Raw genomic sequence first — 22113 nt, 5'->3', positions numbered from 1 at the left:
CTATCACCAAATTGGAAGCTTATTACCTCCACAGGGATCTACTCCAAAATTTGCACAATTATATATCTATGATACAGAAAATGAAGTGGAAAATAGAATTCATGCTATCAGGTTAGTATTGATCAATTGCTTAATAATAATATTTTAATAATAAATTTTATAAAAGAAAAATATTTTTACTTGAATTCAATATTTTATTCTTACAGTTATTGTGAAAGTAACAATCAGCTTCATGCTGAACTTGTTGCTGATTTGAAGCAAATGCTTGATGACCACAATGTTCTTGCAAAGTCATTTAGAATGGTAAGAGATCGATTTCAAGAAGATCGAAGCTCAAATGTTAGACTAAGATTTATAGGGAAAAGAGGCTCTGATGGAAGAAGATACAACTTACCGACAGTTTCAAAGGTAGCTGCATTGGTGGTCGGTGATTTTGAACAAATAAGGTCTGGCAGAGATATTATTGTTGAAAGCCAGTCAGGACAACTACAAAGGATAAATGAATTAAATATTGCATACTTAGGTTTGCAATATCCGTTACTATTTCCATATGGTGAAGACGGATACCGAGAAGATATTCCTTTACATGAAAGTGATGATTCTACTGGTGCAAGGAAATGTGTTAGCACGCGTGAATACTTATCATAAAAAATTCAAGAAAGGAAGTCTGAAGTCCCAACAATTGTGTCATCTAAAAGATTATTTCAACAATTCATGGTAGATGGATATACAATGATGGAATCTTCTCGATTGAAGTTTATTAGGCTTCGTCAGAAACAATTGAGACCACACTTTTATAAAGGGTTAGAAGATGCTATTTTGCATGGAGACATAGAACCTTCTTCTCAAGGACAAAGAGTTATACTCTCTTCCAGCTTCACAGGGGGTGCACGTTACATGTTGCAAAATTATCAAGATGCCATGGCAATTTGCAGATGGGCAGGGTACCCTGATCTCTTCATCACATTTACTTGCAACCCAAAATGACCTGAAATTACTAGATTTGTGGAGAGTAGGGGACTATCTCCAGAAGATCGTCCTGACATTTTAACAAGGATTTTCAAAGTCAAATTGGATCGCATGATAAAGGACTTGCGAGACAATAAAGTTTTTGGAGAAGTTAAAGCAAGTATAATATTTATATTCTTTAACAATTGTTACATTATTATTTAAGTTATTATAAGTTAATACTAAAAATATTATATACACATGCTTACTTATCTAATAAATTATTTTTTTGCAATAATTTAAACATTTGAATTTCAAAAGCGAGGTTTGCCTCATGCACAGATTTTGCTTTTTCTTTGTAATAAATACCCAAATATCGCAGATATTGATGGAATAAATTCAGCAAAATTACCGAATAAAAATGTTGATCTTCAATATTATAAGGCTGTTACGAATCTTATGATGCATGGCCCGTGTGGTTCTGCTAGAAAATCTTCTCCTTGCATGCATAACGGCAAATGTACAAAGCACTTTCCAAAAAAATTTGTGCCATCAACCACAGTTGATGAAGATGGGTATCCTATTTATAGAAGAAGGGAGGATGGTAGAACTACATCGAGATCAGGTATTGAGTTGGATAATAGGTATGTTGTGCCACACAATAGATTTTTATTGTTGAAGTATGACGCACATATTAATGTAGAGTGGTGCAATCAATCAAGATCCATTAAGTACTTATTTAAGTATGTTAATAAAGGAAATGATCGTGTCACCGCAACTTTCTCTCAAAGTGTAAATAAGGAAGACTCGGGGGTAGTTGATGAAATAAATATGTATTATGATTGCCGATACATATCACCATGTGAAGCTGCTTGGAGAATTTTTAAATTCCCAATACACCATAGAGAACCATCTGTAGAAAGGCTATCATTTCACCTACCGAATAATCAAAATGTCATATTTTCAAATGATGATCCAATAGATGCAGTTGTGAATAGACCAACCGTAAAGGAATCTATGTTTTTAAGTTGGTTTGAAGCAAATAAGGCATTTTCTGAAGCAAGAGAATTAACTTATGCAGAATTCCCTCTTAAGTTTGTTTGGAAACAAAAATTGAAAAGATGGGAAAAAAGAAGAACATCTGCATTTTCTATTGGAAGAATCTTCTTTGTTCCACCTGGATCTGGCGAGCAATATTACCTTAGATTGTTGTTTAATGTAATTAAAGATTCAAAATCCTATGAGGATCTCAAAAAAATCAACGGTCGTGATCATGAGACTTTTAGGGATGCATGTTATGCTCTAGGTTTATTAGATGATGACAAAGAATATGTTGATGCTATAGTAGAAGCAATTAATTGGGGAATGCCATCATATCTTAGGCAATTAGTTGCTATGCTACTTTTATCAAATTCAATGTCACGTCCAGAAAGTGTTTGGCAAGGAACATGACATTTACTATTAGAAGATATCCTTCATGAAGAAAGAATAATTTTGGATAACCCACGTACACAAATAATGCTTCCAATTTCAAGTTATCATATTGTATTTCTGAATTGTAGATGACTGCATAACTAATTAATTAATTTAATTTGTTAGTACTTCATTCAATTTAATATGATAGTAAATTACGTGAATTTTTTCCTCCACTTTCTTCAAAATAAATCCCAGAACTACATGTTCTAAAAATTTGTTTAGTTATGTTTGTTTTACCTATAGTGTTTCGTTTTGATTATAGGAGTAAGTACGGATGAATGCATTTACTAGACATAAATACTAATAGACAGCTAATTCTTTGTAATTCATTCCGTTACAATTTGTAACAGCTAATAATCAGTACTTATGCATTGTCCACTTTAACTGAAAAAGTTTTGATTTGTTAATATTGGAAATCAAACCCGCCTTTGTTGATATATTATGTATAACAAAATGCATCTTTACGTATTTGTAGTTTCATCAATGAAATGAACCATATGGTTTGGACTGTCAAATTCCTTCAACTTCGATAAAATTAAATAGCCTTCAATTTTATCTAAACCATTATTTTACATTTTACTATTATGTTTATCTTACTATTCATTTCATGTAGCTCAACTAAACATTAATTTATTTTATTGTTATATATTTGTTGTTATTTCAGAAGCTGGTCTCACAGATAATGAATTGAAAAATCGTTGTTTGCAAAAGCTGAAAACTTAAAAGGATATGGAAAAAGTTTTCAGAATTTTCCAACAATGCCAAGGCATGTTTACAGTGCGGAAGAAGTTGACAATAGTAACAGATTAATTCGTGATGAATTGCGTTATAATAGACGCGCACTGGCGGAGGAACATGAACAATTATTAAAGAATTTGACGGATGAGCGGAAGTCAATTAATGAGAAAATAATAACAGCTGTAAATGAAAACAAAGGTGGATTTTTCTTCTTATATGGTTTTGGAGGAACAGGAAAGACTTTTATTTGGAGGACTATGGTTTCTGCCGTAAGATCTAGAGGAGATATTGTGTTAACTATTGCATCTAGTGGGATTGCATCTCTATTGTTACCAGGTGGTCGAACAGCTCATTCAAGATTTGTAATTCCACTCAATCTAACTGAAGATTCAACATGTAATATCAAGCAAGGTACTCCTTTAGCAAATTTGATTGTCAATGCAAAGTTGATTATTTGGGATGAGGCACCGATGATGCATAGATATTGTTTTGAATCTCTTGATAAAACTCTAAGAGATATTCTTAGATTCAAAGATGCATCTAATTTAGAACGACCATTTGGAGGTAAAACAGTTGTTCTTGGTGGTGACTTCAGACAAATATTACCTGTCATCCTAAAGGATACTAAGCAAGATATTGTTAATACTTCTCTCAATTCTTCTTATTTATGGCCTTATTGTCAACTTTTAACGCTAACAAAGAATATGAGATTGCAAGGTAATGAAATAGGGGCTCATGTGGATGAGTTGAGAGATTTTTCAGATTGGATTTTAGCAATTGGTGATGGTATGATAGGTAGTTCAGTTGATGGCAATGAAAAAGTTCAAATACTAGATGATCTTTTGATAAAAGAATATGTTGATCCAATATCTGCAAATGTAGAAAGTACATATACTGATTTCACCTGTCGTTGCAATGATATTGAATACCTCCAACAAAGAGCCATTCTTGCTCCAACTCTTGATATGGTGGAATCAATCAATCAATATATGATTTCGCTCAATCATAGTTCTGAGAAATCATATTTGAGTTCCGATACAATTTGGAACATGTACACACACCAGAATTCTTGAATACTATTAAATGTTCGGGAGTTCCAAATCACGCTCTTACTCTAAAGGTTGGTGTACCAGTGATGTTATTAAGAAATATTGATCATTCAGCAGGATTGTGTAATGGAACAAGGTTGATCATAACTAAACTTGGAAATCAAGTTATTGAAGCCAAGGTTCTATCAGGACATATGGCTGGACAAAAAGTGTTTATTCCTAGAATGACATTGACTCCATCTGATGCTAGAATTCCATTTAAGTTCCAGCGAAGACAATTTCCAATCGTTGTATCATTTGCCATGACAATCAATAAAAGTCAAGGACAGTCATTGTCTCACGTGGGATTATTTTTGAAGAAATCAGTGTTTACACACGGACAGCTATATGTTGCTCTTTCTCGGGTTACAACTAGAAAAGGATTAAAAGTTTTGGTTTATGATGACGATGGACAAATAAGTACTGAAGCTACAAATGTAGTATTTAAAGAAGTTTTTCAAAATTTAATCTGACTATCGAAAGTGTAACGACCCGACCGGTCGTTTCAAGCTTTTGCACTTCGCTCGCCAGTTCTCGAGCATGACTAGCCCCGTATTATGCATTATGACTTATGTAAATTGTTGGTTTTGGTTTTCAGGATAAACGGAAGGAATTTGGAAGAACAGTTCTCAGTTCGAAGCTTGAAATTTGAAAGGTTTGACCAAGATTTGACTTGTTAGTATATGACCTCGGATCGGAAATTTTATGATTTGGTTAGCTCCGTTAGGTGATTTGGGACTTAGGAGCGTGATCAGAATGTATTTTGGAGGTCCGTGGAATTTTTAGGCTTGAATTGGCAAAATTGAGATTTTGACGTTTTTCGGTTGATAGGTGAGATTTTGATATGGGGGTCGAAACAGAATTTCGGAAGTTGCAGTAGTTCCGTTGTGTTATTTGGGATGTGTGTGCAAAATTTCAGGTCATTCGGACGTGGTTTGATATACTTTTTGATCGAAAGCGGAAATTAGAAGATTTTGGAATTCTTAGGCTTGAATCTAATGCAAATTTTGTGCTTTGATGTTGTTTTGAGCGTTCCGAAGGTTGAAACAAGTTTGAATGATGTTATGGGATATGTTGGCATGTTTGGTTGGGGTCCCGAAGGCCTCGAGTGAGTTTCGGGTGGTTGAACGGATGAAATTGCATGTTGAGAAGTTGCAAATTTTTGGGTTTCGGCTGTTGCAGGTTTTCCTTCTTCGCGATCGCGTAGGGAGTCTCGTGATTGCGTAGAGCTTTGATGGGGGGCAGTTCAGGTTGTGCTTCGCGATCGCGTAACTTGAGTCGCGATCGCGTGAGTTGGGCAAGTTGTGCATTGCGTTCGCGTGGCTCTATTCGCGATCGCGTAGGTGTAAGGTCCTGTGCATCGCGTTCGCGTGAGTATATCCGCGATCGCGTAGGGTAAAATTTGGGCCAGCAAAGTTTGTGCTTCGCGATCGCGATGGTTTTCCCGCGATCGCGATTAAGGAATTTTAAGTGCTGGGCAGAATGTTTTAAAAGCTTATTTTCGCGATTTTGAGGCTAAGTTCCTCCATTTTTGGGCGATTTTGAAGCTTCTTGAAGGGAATTGAAGTGAGAATCAAGGGGAAACACTTGGAGGTAAGAGTTATGGACTTTATACTCGATTCTTATGTGAATTCTACCTAATTAATCATGGAATTTAAGCCTAGTATTGAAGAACTAGGGCTTGTAATTGGAGACCTAGAATTTGGGATTTGAGGGGCCATTTGAGGTCCGATTTTGATGTTCTTGATATGTATAGACTCGTGAGAGGATGAGAATTTTATTGATGTGATTTTTATCAAATTTCGAGATGTGGTCACGGGGGCCGGGTTTGAGCAATTTCGAGATTTTCGATGTAAATTGGATATTTTCGAGTGGGCTTTGTTCCCTTAGCATATTTTAATGGTTATGTACTGATTGTGGCTAGATTTGGAGCATCCGGAGGTCGATTCATGAGGGCAAAGGCATCGCGGGCGAGAACTTGGACCGGATCGAGGTGAGTAATGATTTTAAATGTTGTCCTGAGGGTATGAAACCCCGAATTGCACATCGTGGTGCTATATTGAGGTGACGCACACGCTAGATGACGAGCGTGGGGTCGTGCACTGTTGGGGATTGTGACTTAGTCCATCCCGAATGATGGTTTTATCACGTATTTGATTGAAAACTATTTGTTATCATTTTGTTTTGGGCTGAATGCCATATTTGGGCCCTGTGCCAACTATTTGGACCCTTAGGGGATTTTTACTGATATTTCCTTAATATTTGACTTTATTCTTGTACTCAGTCATGTTATATACCACTGTTTTCATAACTCAGCCATGCTTACTCTGTTTAAATACATTAAACGATATTTTTAAATGACAATTGGACTGAGCGTCATGTTTTACTGTTGCCCGGGGGGCTTATGAGATTCTGACTGAGTAAGGCCGAGGGCCTGAGATTTTGTATGCCACGTGGTGGCTTGTTGATATGAGGCCGAGAGCCTATGTGATTATGTCACGAGATGGCTTGATATTGTGCTTGGGCTGTAAGGGGCCCTCCCAGGAGTCTGTACACCCCCAGTGAGCGCGGGTACCCAGTGTGATGATTCTGTTTATTATGTGAGGCCGAGGGCCGGATTGGTTATGCCACAAGATGGCTTGTTATTGCGCTTGGGCTGTAAGGGGCCCCTCCCGGAGTCTGTACACCCCCAGTGAGCGCGGTTACCCATTGTGATATGAGATATAGCCCGAGGGGCTGCTTCTGTTGGTGTTGTGCCTGAGGGGCTATTCTATTGATATTGTGCCCGAGGGGCGGTTCTATACGTGTTTATCTTTTCTAGTTGCCTGTCATTTACTTGCTTAACTGTTAAAAAGGCATTTTGAAGAAGCTTAAATTGAACTAAAGGGACTTTACATATTTTCACTGTTTCACTGTTTTTACTGGCTTTCACTGCTTCTTTATAGCCCGTTGATGTGCCTTTACGTAATTTCTTATTACTCAGTCTGCATTTATTATTATTACTCACTGAGTTGGATTACTCACTTTACTCCCTGTACCTTGTGTGCAGATTCAGGTATTTATGGACCGGTAGCGGGTATTGGTTGCTCAAAGGCAGAGTCATCGGAGTTTAGCAAGGTAGTTGCCCGACGTCCGCAGCACTGCTTTTCTCCCTCTTGATTTCATTAGACTGTATTTAGTGCATTTTCAGAATCTTCCGTTGTATTTAGACCTTAGTAGATGCTCGTGACTGGTGACACCCCGATGTCGGGCTATGTTTATTTCGCAATAGAATTATTTACCTTATTTTAGGATTTATTATTATTATTTAGACTTAGTTCTATTATTTAATTGCTTACGAATGAAGTAGGAGTGTGTCGGCTGGCCTTGTCTTCACGAGAGGCGCCATCACAACCGGGTCCGGGTTTAGGGTCGTGACAAGTTGGTATTAGAGCCTAGGCTACACAGGTCTCACGAGTCATGAGCAGGTTTAGTAGAGTCTCGCGGATCAGTACAGATACGTCTGTATTTATCCTCGAGAGGCTGCAGAACCTTTAGGAAAAACTTCACATTCTTGAACTCTTATCGTGCGTCCTTTATTCAGCTTGAAATATAACTCTTTGAATTCCTTCCACATGTTCGTATGCGCGCATGAGCGCTCAATATCAGATATGCGTCGATGGCTTGTGATTCCCTGATCGAGGGGCGAGATGTGATCTCTATGTGTTGATGTTGGGCCAGTCTGGAGGACTTGAGGCTAGATTTTGCCTATAGTTTGAGCCCTGAGCTGTTGATTGCGTGAGCGCGTGTTTTTGGATCTATATGTTCGATTGTGTCCCTATTAAGGGAAGTGATGACTGAATAGTTACGTGATGAGTGTGATGTGACTGCAAGATGTGTTCATATGAATTGAATGAGATGAGAAGGGCCTGCTTTGGGGTAGCAAGAACTATCTGGTGCTTGATTTCCATCGTGATCTGATGTATAGCCCCGAGTTGTGGGTGTGATGAAGGATCTTTTCATGTTGCCTAGTTGGGAAGTGAAGTAAATTTCACGTTGTGATATGATTTCAGACTCAGGAAGATTAAATGACTGCATAATGTTTATGACGGTGGAAGGTTATAAAGAGATGTTAGTTTGAGGCTAAGCAGGTGGGTTATTTCCTGTGGAGTGTTCTGAAGTTTGTGCGATCCTTATGTTGTTAATATCTCCTTTACCAGTGAATATGTTGTTTCAATTTGAATTTCGATCGCTTAAGAGAGTGGGCTTGACTGTTACGAGGGTGAATGCGAGAATTATAGAAGATTTGAAGTACTAGATGATCTGTGTTGCACGAGCTTATGAGGAATTAGTTCAATCTCACTACGGTGTTATGGCAGTAATAGAGTATATTCATTATGAGTTATTGTGTGTTTTGATCTATGGCTTCGAGCCAAGTGGGGGAGTCTGCTAATGATTAGTTGATTGCACGATTATGTGCTGTGATGGTTCCAGTGTGAGGCGTATTTATGAATTAGTTATGGCTTACGGGGGATGAGGTCGGGGATGGCTCGAGTAAAGGAAATTTCAGTAAAGGTTATGACATGCTTTATGGGTGTATGAGAATAGTGGAATGACTTGAGTTGTTAGTAGTAAAGGATGTACGGTGCCTAGAACAGGAAGTTGCTTGGTTGTATTAAAGTGAAGTTACACTCTGCGGTGTCGGAGTGCTATTGAGGCACAGGTTGTTCGGCTCATTTGATCAGTCCAATTGAGGTTTGAGTGGAGTGGATGACTCTCGAGAATGGTCCTAATGAGTTCAAGATTTTACATGTAATAATTGAAGATTTTCAAGTGTATAATTTGGCTAGAAACTGAGGTTTGAATTGGAGGGTGTCAAGACTTGTTCCATTTCTATATCATTTGTGGGATTCTATATATCAGTATTAGGAAGGAAATGGCTTCGGAGTCGCAGGAAGTTCCTTCAGGCTAGGTATTTGTAATGTGGTGCGATTGGGAAATATTTAAGAGAGTATCCAGCGGCTTATGAGCCTTAGATGGTGTGGTTTTATGTTTGGGGTCTCGTGTGGTGAGTCTGGGTTGAGGAACTGTGGTGTTATAGCAAGAAGAAGTATCAAGTTGAAAGTAAATAAGAAGGAAACTCGGATAGATGGGATACCTTGGTAGTAGGCCGGATCGGCATGGTAGGGATATGATTAGCGCTTTGGGTGCTTATGAGGTAATGAGAGTATACAAGTGTTTAACGGCAATGCTCTTGGGCTTAGTGGCTGATAAGTTAGAATCTTAACGTGTTTTATACCCCTACTTGCCTACGCTTTGGTTGTAAATTGCTACAAAATAGTCCCAAAATGCTCACAAGTTGTACTTGATTGCAGGTTTGATCGACAAAGCGACAAAAGTCAAATATCGGCTCGAAAAGGAGTGAAACCTGCTCAAGTGTCAAAGACTAAGGAAGTTGAGGAAAAGAGAACCTAGTGCGGACCGTGCAACTGTGAACGCGGCCGCACTGGGAAGTTCAGAGAATGGCATATTCAAAGGGAAGGCAACGCGGCCGCGGTCATTTCCACGCGGTCCGCGGTCAGGCTCCGCGGCCGCGCTATACCTTTACGCGGTCCCCGAAGCAGAGATTCAGAGAGCCAAAATTTGACCCCTTCCAAGCAAAGCGGCCCGCGTTCATTTCTGTGCGGCCGCGCTAACTTCCACCGCGGCCGCGCTACATTTTTACGCGGTCCGCGGTGCTCAACTTCAGAGAAGCAGAAACCAAAAGTTCAAGAGCCAGTGCGGCCGCGATCATGATTGCGCGGTCCGCGCTGACCCCGCATGGGTATTTTTGTCCAGTTTTTTCAGCCCAGTATAAATAGGACCTTTTTCCATTTTTAGGGAAAGTTTTATTTTTCTGAAGCTGCTGAGCTCATGAGACCGAATAGTTTAGCCATTTTTGGCACTTTTGCTCTTCAATATTGTATTTTCTTCCTAGCAATTAATTAATATGTTTACTTCTTCATCTATTTCTTTAATTTTTGCATCTAGCATGAGTAGCTAAACTCCCTAGCTAGGGTTGTGGCTCAACCCTAGTGTGGGTAATTGATGGGTGTTGCCATCTAAGGTTAGATTGATATTGGGTGTTTGTTATTTGGGTTAATTTTAGGTTTTAATTAAGGATTGGTGGTTGCAAACACTGATTCTAGCTTGGTGGGTTTAACTCTTCTTGAGAAAGAGAGTCTATGACCCCAAAATCGACCCAACAAGGAATTGGGATGGACCCATGAGAAATGGTAGTCCCAATTAACGGGTTAAATCTCGAGAGAGTAATCACCCTACTTGAACCCTACTTGTTTGGTCTAGTTGGCCTACCCAATTGGTCTCGAGAGAGTCAATTGGGCAAAATCACTCTCTCTACCGAGAAGTGTGAGAGTGGGTACAATTGTGCAACTGTTATAGCATAAGCCCCAAATATGTCAATCTATCCTTAGTAGCATCTACCCGTTAATTAGCCACCTAGGCAATACCACGACCCTAGTGCCTTTCTCTATATTAATTACAACTTAGCAATATTCCCGTAGCATAATTTAGTTTCAATCATTAGCTTTATAAAGGTAGATATCGAAATCAAAACCAAATATATTTGAAGAGACATTAGAAGCACAACCGCAACTCTAGACTAGACAGATATTACAACTCCATTACTAGCTCCCTGTGGAAATTCGATCCCGAACCACTATTCGGAAAAGCTATTGCGACCCGCTCTTCCTACCTTAGTGTAGTGTCGAGTCGGCGGCGATCAGTGGCCTGCGTAGCTTGGTTGAGTTAAAAAGATTCCGTCCTGACGGTTTAGTTTTGTGCGAATGGAATTCGGAGAGTTCTTGATGGTTTCTACCACGGTTAGAGATGCGTATTCTCTACGAGTGTGAGGAGCATGGGACGTGTAGTGATTTTCTTCTAGATGGGATCAATGGGAAGTTCTTGGATAGTTGAGTACGTAGCTGCTTGTGGCCCGGAAAGGGTATGAAGTTCTCATGTGTATCCTAGGATGATATGGTATGTGCGATATGTTGTGTAGTATGGAGATTTGCATGAGTAAGGTCACAGTTCAGTTCTGAGAGGAAGGGTCATAAATTCTTAGATAGCATGGGCAGCTTCAGATGATTAGGCAAATGATATTGCTAATCGGTGTGGCTTGGTGAGGGTATACGTTTCAGAAATAGGGCAATGCGATTGAGTTGATGGTACTTCATTAGTATTGCGGCACTCTCTTGTTGGATCGACTGTTGGTATTCGAGTTTGCTTGGTGGCACAGAAGAATTTTTGGAGTATCTCTCGTGGGATGATTGGGTATTAGAGGTGTGTTGTATATTCGGATAGCGGAGTTGGGATCAGATATGTTGATTCGCGTGCTGTATGGATTTGGAGACTGGGAGTTCTCATAGACAGGTTAGGTCGTGGGTGTAGACCGCATATATCGGTCTTGTGTGTTAACTATTGGGGGTTTGGAGACCTGAGTGGATCTTTGTTGCTGGTATGTTAGGTTTTGGAGGTGATGTTGGGTATAGACTGGTTGTCTCTACGTCGTGTATTCTGGTCTATTGTGCTAAGGTGGCGATATTGGCTATGCCGGGAATGCCACGGATTGAGTGGCGAGATTCGACGGATTATGTTCCCAGTAAGATGGTTTCATTCTTGAAGACCCAGCAGATGGCTGGGGAGGGTTGTCTTTCTTATTTGGCCTTCGTGATGGATGGCAGTATAGAGACTCCTATCATGATTCAGTTCCGGTGGTGAGGGATTTTCCGAATGTGTTTCCTGCTGTCGGGCATGTCGCCGGACAGGGTTGTTGATTTCGGTATGGATTTGGTGCCGGGCACCGTATCGTGTGGCACCGGCAGAGTTAAAGGAATTGAATGAGCAACTTCAGGAACTCCATGATAATGGGTTCATTGGTAGGCCAATATGGATGTGTGTTCTATATCGAGTCGGCTTGGTTGACTCCGAGTTGTATTGTTGAGGGATGTGTTGACTCAATTGTTAGTGAGCTTATTATTGATCTGGGGAGATTTATGAGTTACCTTTCCGTGTCGCAAGGCGTTGGGATTGGTTGGTTATAGGCACATGAGGTGCGGTTTTATTGGGGTCTCTTAGAGGAATTCGAGCGGCAAGAGTATTGGGTATTGCTCGGCAGATGGCGTAGCGGTTGTGTCCTTCGGGTCTATGTAATGTTATGTCAATTGCTTCATCGTGGTTACGATAATTTGCTTTGGTTTTAGACATCAAATTACGCGTGGTTGTTGATTTTGAGCATAGTGACTTGAGGTGTTTCATGTGGACCAATGTTTGGATAGGGTCGCGTATTGCAGCGAAGTTATATGGAGGTATGACCCTCCGAGTTAGATTCGTGTGTTCTGTTTCTTCGATGTGTGACGGGGTCTCAGCATTGTGTGTGGTGGTACTAGTGAGCTTGCGGTACAGCTCTCTCAATTGAGTCATTTTCATGATTTGAGTGCGTTCAGATTGTTGCTTATTGGTGCGCGGATTGCACAAGTTGTGGCTTTAGATTGTATTGGTGTGTCATGTCACCAAAGTAGTTGTGTTGGAATTAGATGAGATTTTTGGAATCTAGAATGCTTACAAACGGATTCGGTTTCAGCGTGTTGGAGGGATATTATCGATATTCGGCTCAGAAATTTGCTATGGTCCTTGCTAAAGGAGAAGTGGCTTCACGAATGGTTGATCTGAAGAGTGGTTATGACTTCTTATGTGTTTCCTTTATCAATGGCAGTATACGGAAGTGTTGGAATGAGGCTTTATTTGATAAAAGGCTTATTATCGAAATTCGGATGCTGTGAGTAGCTATCGTGATTAAAAGTTATCGCTTCAGTGTTTGAGTTATGTGGTATGTCATGTAAGTGCACCTGAGGTTGCAGGTATGGGTTATTACAGCTGGTTCGGGCTTATTCAGAGTATAATTGTGAGATTCTAATCTTGTAGATGATTTCAGAAGTGGAAATGTGGTTATAAGGTTTATGGGCTAGGTTGGATTGTGAAATTTCTGTTACATTGTGATATCGGACCTATATGAGATAGGGTGACATGGGATCATCCCTGGGTATTTTCATGGTAAGGTTACACAGCGACTTATTGGCTTTTGGAACAACTATGGGCACGTTCGAGGACGAACGTATGTTTAAGTGGGGGAGGATGTAACGAATCGACCGGTCGTTTCGAGCTTTTGCACTTCGTCTGCCAGTTCTCCGGCATGACTAGCCCCGTATTATGCATTATGACTTATGTAAATCATTGATTTTGGTTTTCAGGATAATCGGAAGGAATTTGGAAGAACAGTTCTCAGTTCGAAGCTTGAAATTTGAAAGGTTTGATCAAGATTTGACTTGTTAGTATATGATCTCGGATCGGAAATTTTATGATTTGGTTAGCTCCGTTAGGTGATTTGGGACTTAGAAGCGTGATCGGAATGTATTTTGGAGGTCCGTGGAAGGTTTAGGCTTGAATTGGCAAAATTGAGATTTTGGCGTTTTCCTGTTGATAGGTGAGATTTTGATATGGGGGTTAGAATGGAATTCCGGAAGTTGCAATAGTTCCGTTGTGTCATTTGGGATGTGCGTGCAAAATTTCAGGTCATTCGGACGTGGTTTGATATACTTTTTGATCGAAAGCGAAAATTAGATGTAACCACCCGACCGGTCATTTTTGGAATTTATGCCTCGATCCCCTATTAACTGCTTTCCCCAAGTTTCTTTCTGCTATTCTGATTTGCCGGGATGTTCGGTTTTGAGTTTCGGAGAGTTTTGGGACACTTAGTCCTTAAATGAGAGCTTAAGTGTTGGAAAGTTGACCAAAGTCGGAACAGTATGAAAACGGCCTCGGAATGGAAATCCGATGGTTCCATTAGCTCCGTTAGGTGATTTCGGGTTTAGGGGCATGGTCGGATTGTGTTTTGGAGGTCCGTAGCTAATTTAGGCTTGAAATGCCGAAAGTTGAATTTTAAAGTTTCCGGTTCGATAGTGGGATTTTGATCCGAGGGTCGGAATGGGATTCCGAGAGTTCCGGTAGTTCCGTTATGTCTTTTGTGATATGTGTGCAAAATTTCAGGTCATTCGGAGGTGGTTTGGTTGGGTTTTTGATCGAAAGCGTATTTTGAGAAATTTGGAGTTCTTAGGCTTGAATCCATGGTTAATTTGAGGTTTTGATGTTGTTTTAGGTGTTTTAAGGATTGGTACAAGTTTGAATAAGGTATTAGGTAATGTTGGTGCTTTTGGTTGAGGTTCCGGGAGCCCCGGGATGATTTCGGGTGGTTGACGGAAAGATTTTTGAAGTTGAGAGATTGCAGATTTTAGCTGGTACCTGTCATAACCGCACCTGCAGTTGGGGTTCCGCATGTGCGGAGCCGCAGAAGCGGCGTAGAGACCGCGAAGCGGGTGTTGGTGTTTTCTTCAGATTTCGCAGATGCGGGAGGAGTACCGCAGATGCGGTTTTGCATCTGCGAAAAGGAAATCGCAAATGCGGCTCCTGGGCAATTAAATGAAAGTCGCAGATGCGACGTGGTTTCCGCAGAAGCGGGACCGCAGATGCGGTCCCAGGACCGCAGTTGCGGAAACAGCTGGGCAAAAATATGAGATTTCGAGGGTTTTGTTTCAAAAGTTGAAAAAATGATTTGGAGCTCGGGAGAGGGCGATTCTGAGAGGGAATTAAAGAGGAGATCATTGGGTAACGATTCTTTAACCCTTTCTAGTTATATTCCATCAATCTATAGTTAATCTCACCATTTAAATTCGGATTGGGGATGAAAATTGGGGAAAAGTTGGAAGAAAGTTCCTAGACCTAAAATTTGACTTTTGATTGGGAATTTGACCTTGGATTTGGATAATTTTGGTATGCCTGAACTCGTGAGAGTATGAGGAATCTGGAAATATAAATTTTACCCGATTCCGAGACGTGGGCCTGAGGGGCATTTTGGTTATTTTACCTAATTTCGCGTCTTAGCTTAGAATTTAATTATAGAATCAGTTATTTGAAGTGTTATTTACATTATAAAATTGAATTGAATAGATTTGGGCCATTTGGAGTCGGATACTCGTGGCAAAGGCATGGTTTCGGGTTGACTTGCACTTGTTCGAGGTAAGTGGCTTGTCTAACCTTGTGTGGGGGACCTTCCCCTTAGGATTGATATCGTGGTAATTGAAATGCCTCGTACGTGAGGTGACGAGCGCGTACTTGAGCTAATTGTTGAAAATCTGACTTTCTTTAAGTATTTCAATTGAGTTCCTTCTCCTGTTTCATTATACTTGCGTATTTTGGCCCGTTGTTAGTTTAGAAAAGCATGCTTAGTTGACTTAATTGCCTATTTGCTTAAATTGCCTTAATTGCATTACGTGAAGCATGTTAGGCTAGACTTATCTGTTTACTTATTACGAATTTAGCATTTATTGAGTATTCTTGTGTTGCTGTTGTGCGTTTTTAATTTGGGACTACGGGACGGCATCCCGGGAGATCCCCTGCAAGTACTTATGATCTGGACTGAGGTGCGGGATACCAAGAGATCCCTGGCACGTATATTGAGGATACCAAGAGATCCTCGGGATACCAAGAGATCCCCCGTATATTTTTTTGAGGATACCAAGAGATCCTCGGGATACCAAGAGATCCCAAGTATATCAAGAGATCCTCGGGATACCATGAGTTTTCGGGTTTTGGGATAGTGTATCAGATTCTGAGAAGTTGTGTGTATATGCCGAGCGACATTTAAATATTGCTTCCTTCAGTTATTTTTGGCTTTTGACTATTTATTCCGCAAGTTTAGTTTATGTTCCGCATTGTTAGGCTTACCTAGTCGTAGAGATTAGGTGCCGTCACGATAGTTCACGGAGGGCGAACTGGGGTCGTGACATTAGAAGATTTTGGAATTCTCAGGCTTGAATCCGGTGAAAATTTGGTGCTTTGATGTTGTTTTGAGCGTTACGAAGGTTGGAACAAGTTTGAATGATGTTATGGGATATGTTGGCATGTTTGGTTGGGGTCCCGAGGGCCTCGGGTGAGTTTCGGGTGGTTGAACGGATGAAATTGCATGTTGAGAAGTTGCAGATTTTTGGGCTTCAGCTGTTGCAGGTTTTCCTTCTTTGCGATCGCGTAGGGAGTCTCACGATCGCGTAGAGCTTTGATGGGGGGCAGTTCAGGTTGTGCTTCGCGATCGCGTAACTTGAGTCGCGATCGCGTGAGTTGGGCAAGTTGTGCATCGCGTTCGCGTGGCTCTATTCGCGATCGCGTAGGTGTAAGGTCCTGTGCATCGCGTTTGCGTGAGTATACCCGCGACCGCGTAGGGTAAAATTTGGGCCAGCGAAGTTTGTGCTTCGCGATCGCGATGGTTTTCCCGCGATCGCGATTAAGGAATTTTAAGTGCTGGGCAGAATGTTTTAAAAGCTCATTTCCGCGATTTTGAGGCTAAGTTCCTCCATTTTTGGGCGATTTTGAAGCTTCTTGAAGGGAATTAAAGTGAGAATCAAGGAGGAACACTTGAAGGTAAGATTTATGGACTTTATACTCGATTCTTATGTGAATTATACCTAATGAATCATGGAATTTAAGCCTAGTATTGAAGAACTAGGGCTTGTAATTGGAGACCTAGAATTTGGGATTTGAGGGGCCATTTGAGGTCCGATTTTGACGTTCTTGATATGTATAGACTCGTGAGAGGATGAGGATTTTATTGATGTGATTTTTATCGGATTCCGAGACGTGGGCCCGGGGGCCGGGTTTGAGCAATTTCGGGATTTTCGATGTAAATTGGATATTTTCAAGTGGGCTTTGTTCCCTTAGCATATTTTAATGGTTATGTACTGATTGTGGCCAGATTTGGAGCATCCGGAGGTCGATTCATGAGGGCAAAGGCATCGCGAGCGAGAGCTTGGATCGGATCGGATCGAGGTGAGTAATGATTTTAAATGTTGTCCTGAGGGTAAACCCCGGATAGCACATCGTGGTGCTATATTGAGGTGACGCACACGCTAGATGACGAGCGTGGGGTCGTGCACTGTTGGGGATTGTGACTTAGTCCATCCCGAATGATGGTTTTATCGCGTATTTGATTGAAAACTGTTTGTTATCATTTTGTTTTGGGCTGAATGCCATATTTGGTCCCTGTGCCAACTATTTGGACCCTTAGGGGTTACTGATATTTCCTCACTATTTGACTTTATTCTTGTACTCAGTCATGTTATATACCACTATTTTCATAACTCAACCATGCTTACTCTGTTTAAATACATTAAACGATACTTTTAAATGACAATTGGACTGAACATCATGTTTTACTGTTGCCCGAGGGGCTTATGAGATTCTGACCGAGTAAGGTCGAGGGCCTGAGATATTGTACGCCACGAGGTGGCTTGTTGATTATGAGGCCGAGGGCCTGAGATTTTGTACGCCACGAGGTGGCTTGTTGATATGAGGCCGAGAGCCTATGTGATTATGCCACGAGATGGCTTGATATTACGCTTGGGCCGTAAGGGGCCTCTCCAGGAGTCTGTACACCCCCAGTGAGCGTGGGTACCCAGTGTGATGATTCTGTTTATTATGTGAGGCCGAGGGCCGGATTGGTTATGCCACGAGATGGATTATTATTGCGCTTGGGCCGTAATGGGCCCTTCCCGGAGTCTGTACACCCCCAGTGAGCGCGGGTACCTATTGTGATATGAGATATAGCTCGAGGGGCTGGTACTGTTCTATGTTATTGACCGAGGGGCTGCTTCTGTTGGTGTTGTGCCCGAGGTGCTGATTCTATTGATATTGTGCCCGAGGGGCGGTTCTTTACGTGTTTATCATTTCTAGTTGCCTGTCATTTACTTGCTTAACTGCTAAAAAGGCATTTTGAAGAAGTTTAAATTGAACTGAAGGGACTTTACATATTTTCACTGTTTCACTATTTTTACTGGCTTTCACTGCTTCTTTATAGCCTGTTGATGTGCCTTTACGCGATTTCTTATTATGGAGTACTCACTTTACTCCCTGCACCTTGTGTGCATATTCAGGTATTTATGGACCCGGTAGCGAGTATTGGTTGCTCAGAGGCAGAGTCATCGGAGTTTAGCAAGGTAGTTGTCCGACGTCCACAACACTGCTTTTCTCCCTCCTGATTTCATTAGACTGTATTTAGTGCATTTTCAGAATTTTCCGTTGTATTTAGACCTTAGGAGATGCTCGTGACTTGTGACACCCCGATGTCGGGCTATGTCTATTCCGCAATAGTATTATTTACCTTATTTTGGGATTTATTAGTATTATTTAGACTTAGTTCTATTATTTAATTGCTTAAGAATGGAGTGGGACTGTATCGGCTGGCCTTGCCTTCACGAGAGGCGCCATCACGACCGGGTCCGGCTTTAGGGTCATGACAGAAAGATAATCAATGTTATTTTTGAGGTTTATATACTACATTTCTTGCTAAGATTCATGAATCAAATGGAAAAAGAGCTCTTGCATTGATTCCTGAACATTAGATAGGTATGTTGTACTTTTGGATAAATTTTGAAATCAGTTTGTGATTCTCTGTTATTTGTTTATAAAGTAATATGTACATATTGATATTAATTTAATTGTTGCTCTTCATACTCTTCAAAATGAAGGGAGAAAACCATATACAATAATTATCTGAGTGGGATTTGATCCCTTACCAACTGGTGAAGCATGAAGTGCTCATTATGTGTGAGCTAACCTCGAATCCCAATGACTATGCAATATGAGAATACAGTTCATAACTTAAACCTGTAATGTTCAATGGAATTCTATTAGAGTATCAATCTCGTCTTTAAGTTTCGGATTACACAACCCATAAAATACTTGCAGGAACAGTTCCCATAACTTTTCATTTTTCTTGCTGATGCACCTTTGATAACTGAAGAGAACAATAATTATCTGAGAAAAAACATTAAATTTCTTGGTCACTCAAGTCATTGCTTGGAAGATTCGTGCAGCTTATAAATGCAGTAATCTTTTGATTTACTTTCTGTTCCTTAGTACACTAAACAGTGAATTTTTATTTTGATGCACCTATTTATCTGTCTGCTGTTTATCCTCCTACAATGCAGACTATTCCTGTAGATAATGACTTGAATAATACAACAGTAAGTTAAGAACTTGGAATGTGTTACGTCATATTTCCAGTTCTCTTCTAACAGTCTTTGCTTAACTGTAGGTTTATGTTGGTAATCTGGACCCCAACTTAACTGAGGAGGAACCGAGACAAGTATTTTTGCAGTTTGGGGAAATTGTTTATGTTAAGATCCCTGCTTCCAAGGACTGTGGTTTTGTGCAGTTTGCTGCCGGGTATATACAAATATGTCAAATCATAGAGATGTTGATCTTTTACTTATTCCTAGCATTTTTACTCTTCTTTCAAGTTTTGTCCGTTAATATTCACTATACAGGTCATCTGCTGAAGAAGCAATCGAGAGGATGCAGGGTGCTGTGGTTGGTTAACAAGTTGTTCGTGTTTCATGGGGTAGGAGTCCGACAGCTAAGCAGGTGAAGATTATCCTTCTAGATTTTTATTGTTAGCCACACACTTTATTCTCTAAGATCTTAGGAAGGTGTCACAAAGAAGTTATTCATGTCATAAAATTATTGCAGGAGTCCGACAGTTAAGCAGGCGAAAATAATCCGGTAAATGTTTATTTTTAGCCACAAAGTGCAGTCTTTAAGATCTTATGCAAGTGTCATGAAGAGGTTATCCATGTCATAAAATTGTTTAATATTGGTAAGATTCTTCATTAATAAGCCATTTAAAGTCAGAAGAGTTTGAAGGAATGACCATCGGGTTAACTGTAGCCAGTGATTGGAACAAATTCGTATCAGGCTCTGAAAAGTTGTCCATTCAAGATAGGTCAATATTTACCACAAACATAATAAAATCTTATGTGCTATATATGGATCTATTCATTAACGACATTTATGTGATGCGTGTATATGCAAGATGCAAATTGTTATTCAGCATGCTGGTATCAACTATAGATCTGAATTGCTTAATTCCACGAGTTATTAATTGTTTAGCATTTGATCAATATGGTGCTATCTTGCAGGACGCTGGTGTTTGGAGTCAGCCTGCTGATCCGAGTCAATGGAACGCTTATTATGGCTATGGATAAGGTTATGATGCCTATGCGTATGGAGCCACCCAGGATCCTTCGCTATATGCATATGGTGCATATGCTGGTTATGCGCATTTACAACTTTCTTGGATATGTTTACTATTGCTTACCTTTTGTTTGGTTGCTCTACTTTGGAACACCATTTATGCTGCATTATTTATTTAGTTTTTTTCTCTTATATAGTACTCCATCAATGATGCTAGAAGCTGTTATGTCAAGACATGTCTCCAGTATTATTACATCACGTTTTTTACTACTTTCTTATATGGTAATAAAATTAAACTGCAGTTGATAAATTATTTTGTGTTTGTTTGAAACGTACAATGAGTGTCGATTATGTACATAAATATTACGAAGAGAAAAAAATACTTCAACATATATAACGAGCCAATGAATACAACAAAATCAGAATTCTTTCCTGCTCCTTTATTTCTATCATATTTTTCAAGTAATATTTTCTTATGATAAATTATACTAATATGATGAGCCCTTTTGTTCCTTCAGGTAAAAATTTCAGGAGATAAAATAAAGTTTTCCATATTATCGAAGTCGAATATCTCCTAATGTTGCTGGAGGTCCACTCGACAAGATAAATTTGGTAAATAAAAAGCTTATCCTCATACTCAATATGATAAATTTCCTAATGTTGCTGGTTTTGAATAGCTTACTGCTAGGTGCTAGATATTTTTTGATACTTCATTATTTAATTGTGCTCTTTGTTACTTTGACAACAAAAGTATGATTACTTTTGTGATTTATCATTAATGAGGCCTCCTCAATTTATTGCTCGTATTGTTAGTGTCATATAATGGGTGAAAAGACTTAATGGCAGAGGGAATGTAAGTGCCTCACAGTTTTTTTTTCTTATTATTTTACTTAGTCTTGCTGCAATAGGTTTTATAAAGGAAATATTTCACTTCTACAAAGAAGTTTGTCTTCAGTTCCAGGTCAAGAGGTCTGAAAGACATGTGAAGTAGCTTTCAATCCAATCTAAGAGTTGAAGAATATAGGAACTGATGACGGTTCCTCAAGAATGTTGTCGTCACCCTTTCTGTCCATAGTCCAAGCTGCTTCTGCTGATTATTCCTTTGTCGAGCTCCTAAGGAAAGTTTTTTTTAGTGAATAACAGCCCATGTATGAACGCTATGCTTATCTTTTTGGATTACAGAACAATGAAGGAGAGCAAGCTATTTCTATAATTATTGAATATTTAGGTTGAAAGATTGGTATATAAAAGCATGAGTTGCCTTAGTATTGAGTCAATTGCAGACCAAAAAATAATTCTGTTTTTCAATCAAAGTTAGAAAGGGAGTAACCAAGTTTGAAGGAAATGGAGGAAATGCAATGAAGATAATTCTGCTAACATTCATGACTAGCGTAAAGTTATAGCTCTTCGTTTTTCTTATCAGAGCCTTTTACCTTTATGATGAACCAAAGTAAGAATGCAATGTAGATAATTATGTTTTTCAACCAAAGTTATTTTGTTCCTTAAGAAGTTTCGGAATTTCTCACACCTTATTTTGTTCCTTTGTGTCTACCGCATTTTACAAATATTATTTTCTTATCAAAATTATATTTAACATTTTTCGCGCAACGCGCGGGTACGAATACTAGTGATTATAATACCTTGCACAACGTATCAATAACTCCTTTTCATAGGTGAGTTTAATGTTTTTTTGTTCGATAAAACTCAAATTTTGGCAATATATTTATATATATATATATATATATAT

At 39.7% G+C, this 22113-nt stretch overlaps 1 protein-coding gene and 1 pseudogene across 1 annotated transcript; both read left to right on the top strand.

Annotated features, from left to right (window-relative positions):
• The first annotated feature begins 735 nt into the window (after nt 1–735).
• LOC109214881 lies at nt 736–2400 on the top strand. The gene is made up of 3 exons (XM_019378843.1): nt 736–944; nt 1002–1129; nt 1331–2400. Exons 1-3 carry the CDS (start codon nt 736–738, stop codon nt 2398–2400), a joined length of 1407 nt encoding a protein of 468 aa, XP_019234388.1.
• Nucleotides 2401–3182: 782 nt separating this feature from the next.
• Nucleotides 3183–4723, top strand: LOC109214880 (annotated as a pseudogene).
• The last annotated feature ends 17390 nt before the right edge of the window (nt 4724–22113 follow it).

The sequence above is a fragment of the Nicotiana attenuata genome, unplaced genomic scaffold (genome assembly GCF_001879085.1).
Source record: "Nicotiana attenuata strain UT unplaced genomic scaffold, NIATTr2, whole genome shotgun sequence".
Taxonomy (NCBI): domain Eukaryota; kingdom Viridiplantae; phylum Streptophyta; class Magnoliopsida; order Solanales; family Solanaceae; genus Nicotiana; species Nicotiana attenuata.
Note: the sequence above shows the minus strand (reverse complement) of the source record. Positions and strands in the feature narration are given on the sequence as shown.